The sequence below is a fragment of the Jaculus jaculus genome, chromosome 6 (genome assembly GCF_020740685.1).
Source record: "Jaculus jaculus isolate mJacJac1 chromosome 6, mJacJac1.mat.Y.cur, whole genome shotgun sequence".
Classification (NCBI taxonomy): domain Eukaryota; kingdom Metazoa; phylum Chordata; class Mammalia; order Rodentia; family Dipodidae; genus Jaculus; species Jaculus jaculus.
The window spans coordinates 159,000,963-159,022,189 of NC_059107.1; the positions used below are offsets into that span (position 1 = coordinate 159,000,963).

General features: G+C 44.0%; 1 protein-coding gene across 1 annotated transcript in view; it reads left to right on the forward strand.

The window, feature by feature from the left end:
* Positions 1 to 21,227, forward strand: part of Mei1 (meiotic double-stranded break formation protein 1) — a 103,797-nt gene that overhangs the window by 46,053 nt on the left and 36,517 nt on the right. Inside the window, exons 17-21 of the mRNA XM_045152828.1 lie at positions 1,272 to 1,369; positions 2,217 to 2,385; positions 6,260 to 6,407; positions 9,241 to 9,516; positions 16,209 to 16,374. Coding sequence (XP_045008763.1) covers positions 1,272 to 1,369; positions 2,217 to 2,385; positions 6,260 to 6,407; positions 9,241 to 9,516; positions 16,209 to 16,374 — 857 coding nt within the window. The remainder of the gene's footprint in view (positions 1 to 1,271; positions 1,370 to 2,216; positions 2,386 to 6,259; positions 6,408 to 9,240; positions 9,517 to 16,208; positions 16,375 to 21,227) is intronic.

Below are 21,227 nucleotides of genomic sequence, written 5' to 3' on the forward strand. Positions count from 1 at the left end.
AAGGGAAAGCCAGGCATGGTGGCACACGCCTTTAATCCCAGCACTCGGGAGGCACAGGTAGGAGGATCTCCATGAGTTCGAGGCAATCCTGAGACTATTTAGTGAATTCCAGGTCAGCCTGGGCTAGAGCAAAACCCTACCTCGAAAAACCAAAACCAAAACCAAACCAAACAAACAAACAAACAAACTGAAAGAGCTGTCAGAGATCATTTATCTAACCTCTCATTTAAATGGGGAAACTAAGGCCCTCAGAGGGGAATGGACACATTGTTCATCAAGTTCCAGTTGCTACCAGCCCAGTAATTTCAGAGGAGAAATTCTTCATAGTGGAAGTCACTACTGCAAGACCCTTCCACACTTTACCACTCATGATTTGCTTCTTCCTACCACCTAAACTATGTGATGGATTCAGGGTTTTTTTTTTTGTTTTTTTTTTTTTTTTTTGAGACAGTTATCTTACACTCTGATCTGAGGCTGGCCTTGTGGCAATCCTTCTGCCACATCCTTCTGAGTGCTGAGATAACAGGTGTGAATCACTCACTCACCACACCTGGAAGCTGTTTTAAAAAAATTATTTATTTATTTGAGAGTGACAGACAGAGAAAAAGAGGCAGACAAAGAGAGAATGGGAATGCTAGGGCCTCCAGACACTGCAAATGAACTCCAGATTCATGTGCCCCCTTGTGCATCTGGCGTATGTGGGTCCTGGAGAATCAAGCCTTGAACCGGGGTCCCTAGGCTCCACAGGCAAGTGCTTAACTGCTAAGCCATCTCTCCAGCCCAGCTTTTTTTTTTTTTAAGTACTCCCTAGCCATTTCCTTTTTTGTTGTATGCTTTTTTCTCTCTTTCTTTTCTTTTCTTTCTTTACTTCCTTCCTTTCTTTTTTCTTTGAAGTAGACTCATGTTCTAGCCCAGGCCAGCCTGGAATTCACCATGTAGTCTCAGTTTGGCCTTGAACTCATGGTGATCCTCCTATCTCTGCGTCCCATGTGCTGAGATTAAAGACGTGCACTAGCTTGTATATTTTAGTAGCTCTTCTTGATTTTTTTTTCAGGAATTTTTTAGTGATGGTCCAAGTTCCTAAATTACAAGTGTGGCAGCTAGTCCCTTATTTTCTTCTTATCGCTATGTTAAGAGCTCAGCTACAGTGACCATAGTTAGAATCTCCCTGGCCTGTGGCACAAAGCAGCGGCGTGCTGGCACAGGACAGGGATAGTGCTATCTGGGCCAAAGTAGCAATGCGGTCTCTTTTGTTCTCTTTTCCTTTTAAGTCACTCAACCCTAAATCAAGTGTGTTCCAGTTTTCTCTACCACGTATGCCTCAATCTCCTCTCAGCTCCAGAGAAGACGGAACCGCCCTCCCAAGAAGGTAAAGTCTGTGGTTTCGTCACTGTAAGCCAGTGGCAGTCTTTAAAGTCTGGACATCTAAGAAGATCACTTTGCTTGAAGCTGCAATGATGGAATTATAGAAGGATTCCTAACAAGCTGAAGTAATAGTATCCAGAAATGATGAACTTCAGGGATCCTGGTGCTTTAGACTCTTGAAGTCTTCCTTCTGCATCATTCCCACACCAGCCTCTTGCTTGTACACCTCTGAAGTCCAGTCCTCACCATAGCTTGAATAGCCTGTTCCATTTCATCAGTCATAGTTTTACACAGTGTCTAATACTCAACATCTACTCATGGATTAGCCATGCTGAATATAAACATAATGTGTTTTCGATCATAACTCTGGACCTCCAAGCACATTGTTTCTGGTCCCTTGAAATTTTTTCCCCCTCTGTTTCTTCTCTTTCTATTTTCTGCTCATCTTCTCTAATTCCCTCCCCCTTTAGGTTGTTCTTCCCACCTTAGGTGGCCTGAATCACTCCAGTCTGGAGCACATGTCCTACAACTGTCTGTCTTATCTGCCCCCGCCAGCTCCTGGAGTCAGGGCCTGTGTTTCACAGCCTGGCCCTCAGTGAATATACATCATATGGACGGATGGATAGACAGACGAATGGATGGACAAATGAGTGGTGGATGTGATCCACGTTCTTCCACATGTTAGCTTTATTCTCTCCCAGCAGGCTGAAAGCTGTGTACAGGAGGAGGACCCTCTGATTCCGTCTATACGACCCTTGCCGATCAGTGCAGTATTCTACATGTAGTAGCTATCAACGCTCACTGCTTTCCTGTGTTCTCTGTGTGGCCTTTTCCTTCCTGTTTCCTCCTAGAACTTTCTCAAGTATCTGAGTTCCTAGAGCATGGGCTGCTCCAAATAAGTAGCAGGAACCCTGAAAGCCTCGCCTTGCTGTCAGATCGCCAGCACGTGGAGGTATCTGTGCGCCGGAGGCAGTACTGCATCCTGCTGCTCTTCTACGTGGCTCATCTGCACGAGGACAGGTCAGTGCTCAGAGCTGGTGGCTGTGGTAAGTCTTGGGACCCTCATCTGCTCCATGTTCCAATTCTGTGCATCCACTATTTCTCGAGGCATCCTCTAAACCTGGAGCTAACAACTAGAATACCGGGAGACTGAGAAATAGGTGGTATTCCTGAGCAGCTCATCTCTTCCTTTCCTCCCTCCAGCCCTCCCTGCCTACTTTAAAAAAATTTTTTTTATTTTTATTTATTTGAGAGAGGGAGAGAGAGAGAGAGAGAGAGAGAGAGAGAGAGAGAGAGAATGGGTGCACCAGGGCCTCCAGCCACTGCAAACGAACTCCAGATGCATGCGCCACCTTGTGCATCTGGTTTATGTGGGTCCTGGGGAATCGAACCAAGGTTCTTTGGCTTTGCAGGCAAGCACCTTAACCTCTAAGCCATCTCTCCAGCCCTTTCACCTCCTTTGAATCAGGGTTTCTCTTTCTGGTTCTCTTTGCTGTTGTTCTTTGCTGTGCTCTCTGGGAGCTTCCTGGAAATTTCTTCTGTCTTCTCCTTCCATCTTGCTGTTGGCACACTAGAGTTACAGAAGCCCACAATGGAGTGAGTCTGCAGATCAAACTCAAGTACTCGGATATGAGCAGTGACCACTTTATCCACTGAGCCATCTCCCCAGGCCCCAAATTAACAGTTTTATAGGGAACAATTCAATGTTCCCTTTATAGCTAGCACACTCATTAAATAACTACTACCTTCACCTAGTTCTAGAACATTTCCATTGCTATAGAGTACCTCCTCCCAATTAAATAGTCACTCCCATTTTTCCTTATATTGTAGCTCTGGCAACCAACAATCTGTTCTGTCTCTATGGATTTATCTATTCTTAACATTTCATTCAAATGGAATCATAAAATATATGACCCTTTCTCACTGGTTCCTTTCACTTAGCATGCTGTTGAAGTTCATCCAGTTCGCATGTTTGTAGCATTATTTATTTTTTGTGGCTAAATTATATACCATTGTATGTATTTTGCACTTTTATTTGAGGTAGGGTCTCACTCTAGTGCAGACTGACTTGGAATTTACTATGTAGTCTCAGGGTGGCCTTGAACTCACAGTGATCCTCCTACCTCTGCTTCTCAGTGCTGGGATTAAAGGTGTGCACTACCATGCCCAGCTGTTTTTTTTTTTTTAAATTATTTATTTATTTGTTTGTTTGAGAGCGACAGACACAGAGAGAAAGACAGAGGGAGAGAGAGAGAATGGGCGCGCCAGGGCTCCCAGCCTCTGCAAACGAACTCCAGACGCGTGCGCCCCCTTGTGCATCTGGCTAATGTGGGACCTGGGGAACCGAGCCTCGAACCGGGGTCCTTAGGCTTCACAGGCAAGCGCTTAACCGCTAAGCCATCTCTCCAGCCCTTTTTTTTTTTTTAAATGAGCTTGTTGCAAAAAAAAAAATAAATGGTACAGAGAATGTCACTCTTTTCTAGTGAGAAATGTGAGGCTTTTGTTATTTTATTTTTATTATTGGAAATTAAACTCAGGGCACTGTACATTCTAGGTAAGTACTCTACCACTGAGCTATATCCCCCGCATCCCCCCTTAAAATATTTATTTACTAGAGAGAGGTAGAGAGAGAGAAAGATGCAGATAGAGAGAAAGAATGGGTGCAACAGGGCCTCTAGCCATTGCAAACAAACTCCAGACTTTGTGCATCTTGCTTTACGTGGGCCCTGGGGAATCAAACTGGGTCTTTTTGGCTTTGCAGGCAAACACTTTAAGTGCTAAGCCATCTTTCCAGCCCCATAATTTTTCTTTTTTGTTTTGTTTTTTGAGATAGAGTCTCATGTAGTACAGACTGTCTTCAAACTTACTGTGTTGTCTAGGACAGCCTTGAACTCCTTCTGCCTCCATCTCCCAACTACTACATTACATGTATGTGTCATCATGCCCAGCACAATTATAAAAAACTTATTTATTTATTTATTTGCTAGCAGAGAGAGATAGAGAGAAGAGAGACAGAGAGGATCGGCATACCAGGACCTCTAGCAGCTGCTAATGAACTCCAGATGCATGCGCCACTTTGTGTATCTGGCTTTACATGGGTACTGGGGAACTGAGCCCTGCTTGCTAGGCTTTTCAGGCAAGCACTTTACTGCTGAGCCAGCTCTTCAGCCCACAAATTTTTATTCATTCATCATGGACATTTAAACTCTTTCTACTTTTTTTTTGTTTGTTTGTTTGTTTTGAGGTAGGGTTTCACTCTAGCCAAAGCTGACCTGGAAATCAACTATGTAGTCTTACCTCAAACTCAAGGTGATCCTTTCATCTCTGCTTCCCGAGTGCTGGGATTAAAGTGCCCAGAGGGAGGGAGGGAGAAAGAGAAAGAGACTGGGTCTCTTGGTCTCTTTCTCCTTGATTCTAATTATTGCCTCCAATCAGGAGTTTCAAGGGTGGCCAACACTGTCAATCACCCTCCTATCCTCCTTTGAAACTCACTGATTATGGGAAAGCACTTTGCATGTAATTACTTCAATTATTCACTAAAACTTCCTATGTTCTTTCTGCTGAAAGAAAAGGCATGTGCCACCACACCCGGCTTCTTTCTACCTTTTGGTTTTTCAGAATAAAGCTTCAAATTCACTATGTAGCTGAAAATGACCATGAACTCCTAACCCTCTAGTCTCTACCTTCTCAGTGCTGGGACTACAGGCAGCGTCACTATGTCCACATTTAGTATTATTATTCTTTAACTCCCGGAGGTCAAACATAGAGCTTTTCATATGCTAGGCAAGCACTGTAAACTTTATCCCAAGCCAGCCAAATATTATCTATTTTCTTTTAAAAAATATTTATTTATTTATTTAATATGCAAGGAGGGAGGGAAAGAGAATGGGTGTGCCAAAGCCTTTTGCTGCTGCAAAGAACTCCAGATGCTTGCACTACTTTGTGCATCTGGCTTTATATGGATAGTGGGGAATCAAACCCAGGCTGTCAGACTTTGCAAGTGTCTTAACTGCTGAACCATCTCTATAGCCCCTAGTATTATTGGTTTCTGAATGTTTAAGCTTTTTTTTTTCTTTTTCTTTTTTTTTAGAACTTAACCTGACAAACAAGACTTACCCATGGTAGAAAATTCACAAGGATTGAGTGTATACTGAAAAGTCAGCCTCTTTCTCCCCTAGCAGTTTTTAAAAATAGGTTTTCAAGTAACTTAGGCTGGCCTTGAACTCCTCATTCTGCCTTCACCTTCTAAGTGCTGGGACTACAGACATGTTGCTACCATGCTTAGCTTCCTCCACTATGTGTTACATATATAGGCCTACTGTATAGCCTCCCTCATCCACCCCTATAAGGTAGAACTTTGTTGGATGATAAATACAAGAAGAGGGGCTGGAGAGATAGCTTGCCTGTGAAGCCTAAGGACCCAGGTTTGATTCCCTAGTGCCCATGCAAGCCAGATGCACAAGGTGACAAAAGTGTCTGGAGTTCATTTGCAGTGGCTAGAGGCCCTGGCATGTCCATTCTCTCTCTGTTTCTTTCTCTCTCGAATAAATAAATAAAACAAAATTAAAAAAAAAATTAAAAAAAAACAAGAAGAGAAAGTTAGAAAGACTGCCAAAACAGCACCTCATGAACCCCAGAAGTAGCTTCTTTCTCTGGTAGATACTGACCAGTACAAGTGAGGAGTCTGGGACCCCTAGCACAGGCATATATGTTATGTACCTGTATGACATTGCTTTGAAAATTTGAACATCACAATGTTTGTTCATGGTGTCATTAGGCTATGGGTATGTTGGGATAGGACACTGGACTGAGGAAGGATGTGGTCAGGGAGAAAAGGGGAGTCCACTGACCTTCCAGCTCTGCCTTTCTCACTTAGGTTTTCCTTGGTCAACAGGTTTGTCCCTGAAGCAGAATTATTTGTGGCTGTGCAAAGCTTCCTCCTGTCTCTGCAGGACCAGGGCGAATGCCCTCCACTGGTGGTCTGCAGAGCCTCTGTCTATCTGCTGGCAATGTGCCAAGACAAGGATAGTATGCTGGATAAGGTATGAAACAGAATGCCCAAGGTTCTTCTCCTAACTGCTTACACTAATATTCCCTGGGAGAACATGATGATATATGTGTAGCCAGGTGAGGGCAGAGAGACAGAGTGGGGATGTTAATTAAGGGAGAGGAGAGGAAGAAACACTGACCCATATAGAGCCTATGAATTACTATTTCTACAGTCCTGGTAGGCACTGCTCATTTTTTTATTTCATAGATAAGACAATGTAAACAGTTGGGAGGCAGAGGTAGGAAGATCATCTTGAATTTGAGGCCAGCCTGAGACTACATAGTGAATTCCAGGCCAGCTTCAGCTAGAATGAGACCCTGCCTTGAAAAACAAACAAAAAAGAAAATGTAAACGTAAGTGAAAGTAAGCCAGGCAGGGTGACACAGACTATAATCTCAACACATGGGAGATGTAGACACAAGGACTGGGAGTTCTAGGCTAGCCTTGGCTACGTGAGATCCTGTCTCAAAAAATCACATCTACGGCTGGGAGATTAAATCAGTGGTTATAGGCACATGCTTGCAAAGTCTACTGACCCAGGTTCAATTTTCTAGCACCAGTATAAAGCCAGAAGCAAACATGGCAGGTATGTCCAAAGTTTCTTTGCAGGGGCAAGTGACCCTGGCATACCCACACATAAAACACATAGAGAAAACACATGTGCAAATAAATATAAAAAGTTAAATACCCTACAAACACCTAGAAGCCCCAAAAGCAAGAAAACAAATTTTCCCCTACAACCTTCAGGAAGAATGCAGACTTACCAATACCTTGATTTTACCTGAGTAAGAACATTTTGGCTGACCTCTAGCCAAAGATAATAGATTTTTATTGTTTACCTCCCAAAGTAAAAATGACTTTCTTTATGGCCCACAGGCTCTTTCCTTAGTACCATTCTTGGTTTGTGCAGAAGGAGGGAACTGTGAGGCATTGTCTTCTCTGCTAAAATTTCATCAAAAAATTTAGAATAGGGCTGGAGAGATGTCTTGGTGGTTAAGGCGCTTGCCTGTGAAACCTAAGAACTCATGTTCAAATCACCAGGGCCCACATGGCCAGACGCACAGTGACACAAGCACGCAATGCTGCACATGCACCACAAGGGGCGCATGCATCTGGAGCTCCTTCACAGTGGCTGAAGGCCCTGGTGTGTCCATTTTCCCTCTCTGTCTCTCTACCTCTTTCTCGCTCTCTTTTTCTCAAAAATAAATAAATAAATAAATAAAATTTAGAATTTGAATTTAAAAATAAACTCATTCACAGTTTATTTGTGGTAAGGGTGTCAGGCGTGGTGGGGAGAATAGTTAATAAATTTGCAGGGACAACTGGAAATCAACATGGAAAGAAAATAAAGTGGGACTCTTATTTTATGACTCTTGCACAAAAAAAAGTTAAAATGGGTTGAAGGCCCAAATGAGAGAGTCAGAACAATAAAACTCTTAGAACAGCCCTGGTAAGGGCCAGGTGTGGTGGCGCACACCTTTAATCTCAGCACTTGGGAGGCAGAAGTAGGAGTATGTCGTGAGTTCGAGGCCACCTTGAGACTATATAGTAAATTCCAGGTCAGCCTGGGCTAGAGTGAGACCCTACCTTGACAAACCATTAAAAAAATAAAAAGGATAGCATGGTAGTGAGATTTACATCTCTGTAACCAAATATCTGAAAAATATGATAGGAAGATTTTTTTTTAGGCCATAGTGTCAGGGTCAGGTGTGGCAGAGCAGAGCAACTGGAACCATGGTGGCCAGGGAGGAATGGAGAGGAGGGAAGAAGAGAGAAGAGGGCAGCAGGGCGGCAGGGGTCGGGGAGAAGGAAAGAAGGGAGGCAATGAGAGAAAAAGGAACTGAGAGACAGTGTTAGCAGGTTTTCTTCTTTTTCCCCTTTTATTCCGTCTGGGCTCTCAGCCTATGTGATGGTGCCACCCACAGTCAGAGCAGATCTTCCTGCTTACTTACTTGTTGGAAATGCCCTCACAGATGCCCAGATGTGCTTTACTACTCTCCCAGTACAATCCCACTTAGTCTTGATTTGAATATTGTTATACATGCAATGATAAGAGGTAGGTTTTGAAGGGTTAATAAATGATGTCATACACTTCTGCTTCATCTCTTCTGAGCCAAGCCCTCTGAAAAGTCTCACCTGCCCTCAAGAAGCTTTCAGTCTAGTGTGGTAGATAGACAGGAACATTGATAATTACACTATTCTGTAGTACCATCATAATAGAGCTGACTTCCTCAACCTCAGCACTATTAATATTGCCCTGAGTCATTTTTTCTTTATTTTGAAAAGATTTATTTTTATTGATTTGTTAGAGACAGAGAGAGGGAAAGAAAGAGAGAATGAACACATTAGGGCCTCTAGCCACTGCAAACGAACTCCAGATGCATGTGCCACCATGTGCATCTGGCTTATGTGGGACCTGGGAGAATAGAACCTGGGACCTTAGGCTTCACAGGCATGTGCCTTAACTGCTAAGCCATCTCACCAGCCCTGAATCATTATTTTTCTGTGAGAATTTTTGCTATGCATTGGGAGATACTTAACAATACCCTTGCTGTGTCCCTACTAGATGCCCTTGGCACTTCCCCAATCATGTTATTCAGAAATGTTTACAGACTTTACCAAATATCACATAGGGAACAAAAATTACTCCCAATTGAGAACTGCTATTATAAGGTAAGCTTTCTTTTCTTACCCAAGTGCTTTCGGACTGGCTAGTGAAATGTCCTAGGATGCTGAGATGTCAGAGCATGTCCCTCAGTCGTTGGTTATGTTGGGGTTTCAGGTCCTCTGCAAGGCGTTTTTAGTTTGTTTATTTTTGCCTCCAGGTTGTGGTCAGCGCAATCAGAAAACTCCTAGAGGGCATCTCGGACTTGCACCTGGTCTATACTCACCACCCACTCCTGCTCAGGTTCTTTCTGGTGTACCCCGAGCTGATGAGTAGGTTTGGGCACTCTGTCCTGGAACTTTGGTTTTCTTGGGAAGAGATCAGCTCTGAGGAACTGGATGATGACCCAATTCCTGGGAATCCCATCCTTTCCGCCAACTTAGCAGCCCTGTTCCAGGTGCTCAGAAGCAGCCTCAGCATCCTGCTCATCTTATTGGTAGGTGATACCTCATTCATTTCTGCATTGAGAAATGGCAGGCCTTGGGTTAGGAATATAGTTCAGCTGGTCAAGTACTTGTCTAGCATGCACAAAGACCTTGGTTGGATCCTCAGCACAACATAACCAGATATGGTGGCACAAAACTGTAATCCCAGCACCTGAGAGATGGATTTGGAAGGATCAGAAGTCCAAGGTGACCCTTAGCTACTAGAAAGTTCAAGGCTGGGCTGGAGAGATTGCTTAGTGGTTAAGCACTTGCCTGTGAAGCCTAAGGACCCCGGTTCAAGGTTTGATTCCCCAGGACCCATGTTAGCCAGATCCACAAGGGGGCACATGCGTCTGGAGTTCATTTGCAGTGGCTGGAAGCCCTGGCGTGCCTATTCTCTCTCTCTCTGCCTTTTTCTCTGTCTGTAGCTCTCAAATAAATAAATAAAATAAAATAAATAATAAATAAAAGAAAAGAAAAGAATGTTCAAGGCTAGTCTGGGCTACATGAGGCATTGTCTAAGAGAGAGATTGAGAGATTGGGAGACAGAGAGAGAGAGAGAGAAAGGGAGAGAGAGAGATAGCTGGAAAAATGGCTTAGCAGCTAAAGCACTTGTCTATGAAGCCCGAGGACCTATATTTGATTCCCCAGGACCTACCAGATGCACAAGGTGGCCGATACATCTGGAGTTTGTTTGCAGTGTCTGGAGGCCCTGGCACACTCATTCTGTCTCTCTCTCCCTTATTCTTTCTCTCTCTCAAATAAATAAATAATAATTTAAAAAAAGAAAGAGAGAGAGAGAGATTGAAGCCTGGCGTGGTGACGCACATCTTTAATCCCAGCACTCAGGAGGGAGAGGTAGGATGATTACTATGAGTTCAGGCCACCCTGAGACTACATAGTGAATTCCAGGTCAGCCTGGGCTAGAGTGGAAACCCTACCTCAAAAAATCAAAAGAGAGAGAGAGGGAGAGAGAGAGAATGAAATAGATGGCAGGCTTTCTGTTTCTGAGACAGTGTGAGCCATGCCAAATCTATTCTCAAGTTGCTGGGTTTTTTTTGTGTGTAGGGGAGGTGTATGCATATCTGTGTGCAGACATGTGCATGTATGTACATGTGTGTGGAGGACATTGTATGACTTTTATCTTTTGCCTTCTGTCTTTGAGAACCTGGGGCTTATAGTTTTTCTGTTAGATTGGCTGACTAGTGAACCCCAATGATGTTTCTGTCTCTGTATCCTTTAAGCTCTAGGGTTACAGGTGTGCACAGCCATGCTGGGCTTATTATGTGGGTGCTGAAGATAAAACTCAGGTCCTGGGCTGGAGAGATGGCTTAACGGTTAAGGTGTTTGCCTGCAAAGCCAAAGGATCCTAGTTCAACTGTCCAGGATCCATGTAAGCCACATGCACAAGGTGGTGCACATGTCTAGAGTTTGTATGCAGTGGCTAGAGGACCTGGTGCACCCGTTCTCTCTCTCTCTCTCTCATAAATAAATAAATAAATAAATAAATAAATAAATAAATAAATAAATATAAAACAACTCAGGTCCTCATGTTTGTAGAGCAAGTTCTGTGTTGTAGCTACCATTGCATTGCTGGGACAAAATACCCAACCAAAAGCGGCTTTGCTTTGCTGTACAATCTCGAGGGAAGCTTTATAATGGTAAGGACGTATGGGAGAGCAGGGGCTGGTTTTCATCATATCTTGCCACAGCAGGTGGCAGGAAGCAACAAGAGAGTGAGCTGAACTCTGGCAAGGGGGAAGCTGGCTATAACACCCCTAAGCCTACTCCCAGCAATACACCTCCTCCAACAAAGCTCCACCTCCGTAATTGCCTCCAGCTGGAGGCAAAAGACCTGAGTCTATGGGGGACAACTTAGTTGAAATCACCAACACCCTTACACACTGAACCAACTCCCCAGCCCTCAGTTGCTCTACAGGTCTTCCACCCAGACCAGATGCTCACTTGTCCTGTCCTCCTATTCTTTCCACTCTAATTTCTTTCCCTTGCATAGTTCGATTCATAGAAATAATTGTCCTCAAAGTTTCACCTCCATCTCATTAATTGTTCCATCCTTCTGGCTTCAGACCCTATTGTCTGGTAAAACTTCTGTCACTAGGATTGACAAGGATGTCTCTGTGGCTAATTTCCATGAACTTGTTTGTTCTCATCTTGTATGACTTGTCAATATTGGTGGGTTTCCACTCTTTTTTAGTGACTCCCTCTTGGTTTTGGGACATGCCATCTCTTGATTCTTCTCATCCCTCTCTCTTTTTTTTTTAATTTTTTTTTATTATTTATTTATTTGAGAGCAACAGACACAGAGAGAAAGACAGATAGAGGGAGAGAGAGAATGGGTGCGCCAGGGCTTCCAGCCTCTGCAAACGAACTCCAGACGCGTGCGCCCCCTTGTGCATCTGGCTAACGTGGGACCTGGGGAACCGAGCCTCGAACCGGGGTCCTTAGGCTTCACAGGCAAGCGCTTAACCACTAAGCCATCTCTCCAGCCCTCTCATCCCTCTCTTGATATTTATTTTCAGTCTTTTGTACTTTCCCTATCTCCTGGCTGGCTCTTGAAAGTCAGCGTTTCTTAAAGTTCTGTCCTAGGTATCTTCATTCAGTAGATTCTCTCTGGGTTGACCATCCAGCTTAGAATCTGCTTTCTGCCTGTATACTGATGACTTAAGTCTCTTCCTTACCTCTGACAACTCTCCTGAGCTTAGTCTCATAATATCCACAATCTAAACAATTCTATTAACATAGAGCTCATTGGAATGAGGATGTCTCTCAGTAATAGGGTACATGCTGAGACTGCAATAAGCACTGGGTTCAATCCCCAATACCAATAAATTAATTAAAATAACATGGAGCTCATATCTCTTCTCTCAAGTTCCCTTTTTCAGTCTGTGCCTTCCTAGAGCGGAGATGGCATACCCTGGCTGAAAGCTGTCTTAGGCCACCAGTTTCAAAGGAAATAAGTACTTAAAAGAAGCAAGCCAAAGCGAAATCTTAGAAGTCCAGATCCTAAGTGAGTCTATATTCCCAGGAAGCTGGAATGGGTGCCCCATTTTTGTCCTACTGTGCCCCATCCTTTTAATCTCTCCCTCCTGGTGGTGGTAGGGTCAGCACATAGGAGGCTTTGACTTTCTTTGCCCTAGAGCTCAACAGGAAGGAGCTACCTTCATGACCGGGTGCTATTTGGAGATGAGGAAGATGGAAGTGTCTCTGAGCTTCAGTTTCCTCACTTCTAAAGTGACGCTAACATGAGGATAGAAAAGATAGTGTGTAGGAACACTTATGGTGTGCTGCGCATAGTAGGTATCCCCTCACTAACCATTGGCTCTGACTGTGAACCACATAAAGACTGTTCACGTCGGGGAGGCCAGTTGAGTTGCCCAAGATCATAAAGCTAATAAGTATCATAACCATGTGTGGAGACCAAAGTTAATGAGTTTTTACTGAAGTAGATCCTTGAAATATCCATGGTACAAAAGAACCACCAGGAACAACTTTGTCGTCTTTTTTGCACATATAATTCATACCATTTCTTCCCAGCTTTTAGCGATAGGAGGGGAAAAGAGTCTAAAAATATGTGCTGGTACCAATTTCTGGCTTTGATATGGGTAATTAACAGCTGAAACAAAGCTGTTAATTGCCACTCTGATCTATGGGTGGTCTTTCATGTAGGTTGTTTAGAGTGAGAAACACAGTGCCACAGATGCTGTATTTGTTCTGAGTCCAGACAGCTATGGGCAGCCAAAGATGCACAGTGGGCCATGGTTCCACCCAGCACCTTCCCTTTCCACTGACTCACTTGCTGGGGTGCATATTTACTGCCACAACCAACAAAGACCAAGTAACCCCTTTCCTTTTGGACCTTTTATTTAAAGATTTTTTTATTGTTTATTTTTGAAAGAGGCAGAGAGAGGGAGAAAATAGGCATGCCATGGCCTTTAGCCACTGTGAACGAACTACAGACATGTGTGTCCCCTTGTGTGTATGCATGACATTGTGCGCTTGTGTCACTGTGTGTCTGGCTATGTGGGACCTGGCCATTCGAACATAAGTTCTTAGGTTTTTTAAAAAATATTTATTTATTTATTTGAGAGAGGGAGGGAAAGAGAGAAACAAGTAAAGAGAGAAAGAGACAGAGAGGGAGAAAAAGAATGGGCACACCAGAGTCTCTAGCCACTGCAAACAAACTCCAGATGCATGTGCCTCCTTGTGCATCTGGCTAAATTGATGTGGGTACTGGGGAATCAAATCTGAGTCCTTTGGCTTTGCAGGCAGGCACCTTAACTGCTAAGCCATCTCTCTAACCCCCAAGTTCTTAGGTTTTGTAGGCAAGTACATTAACTGCTACGCAATCTCTCCAGTCCTTCTTTTGAGCCATTAAAATTCATTAACTCAAAGCTCTGGATGTGGTGGTACACACCTTTAATCCCAGTGCTCAGGAGGCAGAGGTAGAAGGATCACCATGAGTTCTAGGCCAGCCTGGGCTACAGGGTGAGTTCCAGGTCAGCCTAGGTTAGAATGAGACCATGCCTGAAAAAAAGTCATTAACTCAGATTTCTAGGGAACAGTGAGGCAAGGATGGGCCAGAGGAGGGAACTGTGACTTTTGGCCACCCCTGACCTTGGGCAAATCATCCTTCTTTTAGACTTCTGCCTTACTCTCTACAAAGTATAAGGATTGGATAATATGACCTAGACTTGTTGTTGTTTGAGACAGGGTCTCGCTATGTAGTCCAGGTTGCCTGGAACTCAGTATGTCACCCAGGCTGTCCTCAAACTTGAAATCCTTCTGTCTTAGCCTCCTTTGTGCCATCATGCCTGTCTCTGAAGTGATCTAGATTTTCTCTAGCCCTCTGATTTTTTTTTTTTCAAGGTAGGCTCTCACTCTAGTCAGGCTGACCTGGAATTCACTATGTAGTCTCAGGGTGGCCTTGAACTCATGGTGATCCTCCTACCTCTGCCTCCCAGGTGCTGGGATTAATGGCGTGCACCACCAGGCCCAGCTAGCCCTCTGATTTTATGCCCTTGTCTTCCTAGAGTCTCTGTAAAGTGACAGACAAAGCAAATCTCAGCCCTTCTTCTAGCTCACAGTGTAGGAGAAGTTACAACTCTATATGTTTAACGTTTTTCCTTTTTGGGAAAGGCTCTTTGTAGCCCAGGCTGGCCTCAAACTCATGGTGATCCTCCTGCCTCAGCCTCCTGAATACTGACATTACAGGTGTGAACCATCATTCCTAGCTGTCTACTACTTTCTTTTTAAAATTTTATTTATATTCATTCATTTATTTGAGAGATGTAAGATGATAGATAGATAGATAGATAGATAGATAGATAGATAGGGCATGCCAGGACCTCCAGCTGCTACAAACAAACTCCAGATGCATGCTCCATCTTGTGCATCTGGTTTATGTGAGTCCTAGGGAATTGAACCTGGGTCCTTTGGCTTTGCAGGCATGCATCTTAGCTGCTAAGCCATCTCTCCAGACCATCTACTACTTTCTTGATAGACAAACTAATCAATCTGCCTCAGTTTTCCCATCTGAAAAATTGGGATGACTCCCAACTGAAAGAGTTCCTGTAAAGACATATGCAACTATACAGCTACTGTGTAAAGACACAGCACACACATTACTAAGTTCTGATTGACAGTTACCACTGAGATTGTAGCTGTTTCCCCAGCAACTGTGGAAGTTTGTGACAATTCAAACCCAATATTCATGGTTTCTCATCCTTGCCTGCCTTGTCCAGTGGTTGGCACATCAGAATTTGTCTGGCTGAGTGCCCTGTAGCCATGTTTCTCTGTTAGAATCTGTCCTCTCTGGATAGGAAGTCTTTGTGTGACCTTGGATTTATAGCACCCAGTCCTAACTGGCCTGACACGTCAGCCTGTCCAAAGGAATTGGCTTGTTTCAGCTGGTAGGTGCCAGCAGCTATCAGTGGACAGCTGCTGGTGCCACTTCTGGCTGTTTGCCTTGAACATACGCTCATTAAAATAACTCTGAAAGCTAAACAAAAAACAATGTCCACTTCCATTTTCTGAACCCAAGACCTTTATAGCTTGAGGCAGGGATAGGCAGATGCCATGGCAGGGAAAGGGCTTGGCCTGGTCCTCACTTCCCTTCCTGTGCCCTGGATCTGTCCTAGCCTATCCTTTCTTTGGCCCTTGACAGCTCTGTCCTCTGTACTGTATTTTCCTTTAGGGCACTCTCAGGTTCCCTGTCCTAAAAACAACTCTTCCTGATACTTCCTAGTACTTCCATTTGAGAAAGAGAGAGACAGAAAGGAGAAAGGGAGATAGAGATAGAGATAGGGATAGGGAGAGAGAGGGGAAGAGAGAGAGAGAGAGAGAGAGAGAGAGAGATGCATCCTGAAGTACAGGAAGAATTTGCAATCTAGAGACCCGTATTCACATTCTTTGTGCCACTTACTGGTTTTATGTGACCTCACAAATCACATATTGTCTGAGCCTCCATCTGCTTCGGTTTGGGAAGTGCTTCACAGGATGGCACTGTTTCTCAGAGTGTGTGAAGGGTCAGTGCACCCAGCAGAGTTTTTGGTATGAAAATGGTGCTGAGTGAGAATTCAGCCCCTGTGACACCATTATCCTGAGCCCTTCCCCACCCCTCTTCTCCATTCTCCACCTGTCTTTGGCTGCCATGTTCTCTGAGCTGACCTCCTATTTTTCTCAGGACCTCATCTGTTCCAGTCCAGTGGACATAGCCCGAAAGGTGCTGGTTGTCTTAAGGATCTTCCTGAGGAAGAATGAAGACATCCAAGTGGGAGGTCTCATCCGAGGCCACTTCTTGCTCATCCTGCAGCACCTGCTGGTGGATCATGGGGCCTCTCCCTCACGAGGTCAGTTGGAAGGTGTGTTGGCCGTGTTTTGTCTGGAAGGCCTGCCAAGAAGCTGGTCCTGGTGAGGTCTGTTCTAAGAAAGAGAATCAGGGATTTTGCTGCAAAAGAAAATCCAGGCCAATGTGACGCAACTTGTGTGCATGTGTATTTGTTTGTTTAACATGAGTGGGTGTGTTGATGCATCTGTGTATGTCCCCACCCTGCGCGGCAGGTGCTCAGCCATTTGTCACAAGAATGGCAGTCCCCACTGGGAAGAAAAATGTGGGAATTTGGGGGAGGCTGGGGAGCCAGCAGTATCCTGAGAGTGAGGTGGATCTATGATGGGTTGGAATCTCCAAGTGAGATCCAGGAGGATGGTTTCTAATTCTAGAATGTGATACTTAGCTTCATGTTCAATATGGAGAGGCTAAAAATTGGAGTTAGTTTATTTTTATTCCTTTTTAGGGAGACATAAATAATTTATTTGTTTATTTGAAGGAATGAAGCTGGGTGTGGTGGTGCACACCTTTAATCCCAGAATATGGGAGACAGAGGTAGCAGGATTGCTGTGAGTCTGAGGCCAGCATGAGACTACATAGTGAATTCCAAGTCAGCCTGAGCTAGAGACCCTACCTCAAAAAAAAAAAAAAAAAAGAGTAAGTGAGAGAGAGAATATGGCTGCAACAGGGCTTCTACCCACTGCAAACAAATTCCAGATGCATGTGTCAATTTGTTCATCTGGCTTATGTGGGTATTGGGATTCGAACCTGGGTCCTTATGGGCTTTGTAGGCAAGTGCCCTAGCCACTCAGCCATCTCTCCAGCCTGACTTTTTTTTTTTTTTTTTTGAGAAGTTGAAAAAAAATTTTTTGAGATAGGGCTTCACTCTAGCCCAGGCTGACTTGGAATTCACTATATAGTCTCAAGATGACCTTGAACTCATAGTGATCCTCCTACCTCTGCCTCCCAAGCACTGAGATTAAAGGCATGTACAATGACTTCTGGCAGTGAGATGGTCAAAATTTTAAACTAAATTTCTAAGCCATCAAGAGAAAGTGGGAGGAGTGGGGAGAAAGGCACTTGTTTACAGAGCCTGCCAGCCTAGGTTCAACTCCCTAGCTGTCCATGTAAAGCTGAATGGGCATGCCTTTGCACCAGCAAGAGACCCTGGTGCGACCATGTGTGCGTGTGTATATGTGTGTGTGTGTGCGCGTGTGCATGCACGTGCACGCACACGCACACACACTCTGTCAGCTTTCACCTAAAAGGGAATAATGGATAGTTTATAGTTTATTCTAGAGCCAAATATGAGTGACCACAGCAGCCCAGGGGCACAGGTTCAGGTTGCCCCAAATTCCATGTTCCAAAATATTAACAATTTCATGAAGGTTTTATAGTTACCGAAGGTCATAAACCAAGATATTTTTCAAATACACTGATGGAAACATCAAATAGACAGGCTACAGCAAAGCAGGGAAATTGCTGCCATGAGCCTCAGAGGCTGTCTGATGTCAATTATTAGCCTTGTAGCTGGCAGAAGCTGGTGGTCTGCTCATACATCCCAAAAGGTTTCATGTGATCACCTGGTAGTCACAAGGATGTTAGGTCAGATGCGGAGGTGGGCCATAAATGGCTATTCAGGGGCTAAAAATAGCCCAAGATAACTTATAGCATTCTAACTCTGCAGTTGCAGTCTTATAGCATAGGCCTATTTTTTTTTTTTTTTTTTTGAGATAGGGTTTTACTGTAACCCAGGCTGACCTGGAAGTCACTATGTAGTCTCAGGGTGGCCTTGAATTCACAGCAATCCTCCTACCTCTGTCTCCCAACTGCTGGGATTAAAGGTGTGTGCCACAATACCTGGCTTTTCTTTCTTTCTTTCTTTTTTTTAGAACTTCAGTTCATGGTGCAAATGAATAAATAAAAATTTAAAAAATTTTAATAGCTCTTTTCTTTAAAAATTTAAAAAAATAAATTTATTTGCAGAGAGAGAGAGGGAGAGAGGGAATGGATGCACCAGAGCCTCTTACCACTGCAAATGAACCCCATATGTAGGCACCTCTTTGTGCATCTGGCTTTACATGGATACTAGGAAATCTAGCCTGGGCCATCAGGCTTTGCAAGCAAATACCTTTAACCATTGAACAATCTCCATAGTTCTAATTTTTTTGTTTGCTTTTGTTTTATCAAGGTGGGGTCTTGCTGCTCTAGTCCAAGCTGACCTGGAATTTGCTATATAGTCATATAATCTTAGGCTGGCCTCAAACTCATGGTGATCTTCCTACCTCTGCCTTCTGAGTGCTGGGATTAAAGGCATGTGCCGCTGTGTCCACCCAAAAAATTTATTTGAAGTGAAAAGAGAAAGTAGGAGGATATCCATGCCTCATTTGGCCCTGTCCTGACTGGCAAGTAGTGTTTGGAGGAGTTGAGTGCTTCCTTGCAGGGAAGAACAAGACATAGCTGAGTGACAATACTGTATAAGAACCATAAGACAGGGTGGAAATTTATGGCAGAAAGGCTGTGGGCACTGGATTCAGATTTGGGTTCAAGTTCTGACCCTATACCTTGGTCTGTTTCAGCTGTTATAATAAAATATGATATACTAAGTAGTTTATGAACAATGGAAGTTTGTTTTAACTGGGCATGATGGCCTATGCCTTTAATCCCTGCATTCAGAAGAGGAGGCAGAAGTAGGAGGATCAGTATGGGCTTGAGGCCAGCCTGGGACTACAGAGTTCCAGGTCAGCCTGGGCTTGAGTGAGACCTTACCTCAAAAAAAGGAAGGAAGGAGCCAAGTGTGGTGGTGCACACCTTTAATCCCAGCACTGGGAGGCAGAAGTAGGAGGATCGCCATGAGTTCAAGGCCACTCTGAGACTCCTGAGACTCCATAGTGAATTCCAGGTCAGCCTGGGCTAGAGTGAGACCCTACCTCAAAAAAACCAAAAAAAAAAGGAAGGAAGGAAGGAAGACAGGAAAGAAAGTAGGAAGGGAAAGAAAAGAAATTCAACAGTTCTCCAGGCTGGAAAATTCAGGTACCAGCAGATTTGATGTCCAATGAGAATCCATTTTCTAGTTCATAGACATCTTCTATGTGGCAGCAGGGGTGAGAGAAGAAACTCTTTGGAGGCTCTTACTAGTCCCATTCAGAGTGGCTCTATCTTCATGACTCAATTAATTTCCAAAGGCCCAATTCCTAATACCATCACATTGAGGTCAACATGGGACTTTTGGGGGTTTATAAACATTTAAACCACAGCATCCTGCCTTTTACTAGCTGTGGGACCTTTGAGAGAAGTCACTCAACCACTATGAGCCTTAATTTCTTTCATTTTTTTTGAGGTAGGGTCTCACTCTAGCCCAGGCTGACCTGGAATTCACTATGTACTCTCAGGGTGGCCTTGAACTCACAGCAATTCTCCTACCTCTGTCTCCCAAGTGCTGGGATTAAAGGCACACACCACCAAAACTGGCAGTATTTTTTTATTTTGATATATTTATTTGAGAAGAGAGAGGAGAGAACATCAGGGCCTCTTGCCGCTGCATATGAACTCCACATGCATGCGCCACTTTGTGTGCCTGGGGAATACAGCTGGAGTTGTCAGGCTATGTAAGCAAATACCTTTAACCCCTGAGCCATTTTCCTAGCCAGAGACTGAATTTCTTTTTTTCTTTCCATTTATACTCATTTATTTTGTTTATTAACAACTTCCATAAGTGTAGACAGTAACCCAATTCCCTCCCTTCTCTACTTTCCCCTTTGAAGCTCAACTCTCTATCATATCCCCTCCCCCTCTCAGTCTCTCTTTTATTTTTAGGTCATATTTTCCTCTTATTATGATGGTTTTACGTAGGTAGTGTCAGGCACTATGGGGTCATGAATATCCAGGCCATTTTGTGTCTGGAGGAGCACATTGTAAAGAGTCCTACTCTTCCTTTGGCTCTTACATTCTTTCCTCCACCTCTTCTGCCATGGACCCTGAGCCTTGGAAGGTGTGATGGAGATATTTCAGTGCTGAGCACTCCTCCTCTGTCACTTCTTCCCAGTACCATGGTGCCTTCTGAGTCATCCCAAGGTCACTGCCATCTGAAAAGAGAAGCTTCTCTAACCAAAAGTGAGAGTAGCATTAATATGTGGGTATGAACATTAAGAGAAGTGCTTACTGGGCAGTTTGGTGAGCATAGTATATACATTTAGCCAAAAGCAGCAGATGTTACACCCCTATGGCTCATGACTACCCCTTTTGTAGGTTTTCAGTATCAGGGATGTATTCCCTCCCATGGAGCGGGCCTCCAGTTCAATTAGAGAGCAATCAGTTTCCCTCATAACAGATATGACACTATTGCACCCGTTGGCTCACTTGGCCTGGCTGGCCAAATTTAAGGCTTATAGTCCATTCTTGAGTATCTTCACTGGTGATTTATCTCTCTCCCATGGAACTTCATGCAGCATGGATTTTTACAGCTTTCTGTCATCTGGTCTACATGGAGGGGGTTTTAGCTCTCAGTGACCTTGCAGCCCAAGTATATGGAATCTTTAGCAATAGGGTCTTACTATCTATTCCTGGTGGGAAACCAAGAGCCTCAGCAATGGCCTATAATGTTTTGGGGGTATCAGTGACCTCCTGGGCCAACAACTCACTGGAAGGCATCCCATCCCTGGCATTGAAAATTTTCTAGTAAAAATTTGTGGCTTCTGAGTGTTCCATTGTCCAAAAAAGTAGGTTTCCATATAACTTATTTATATCCTCTTAGATTTTTGTTTTGTTTTGTTTTTTGGTTTTTCGAGGTAGGGTCTCACTCTGGTCCAGGCTGACCTGGAATTAACTCTGTAGTCTCAGGGTGGCCTTGAACTCATGGCGATCCTCCTACCTCTG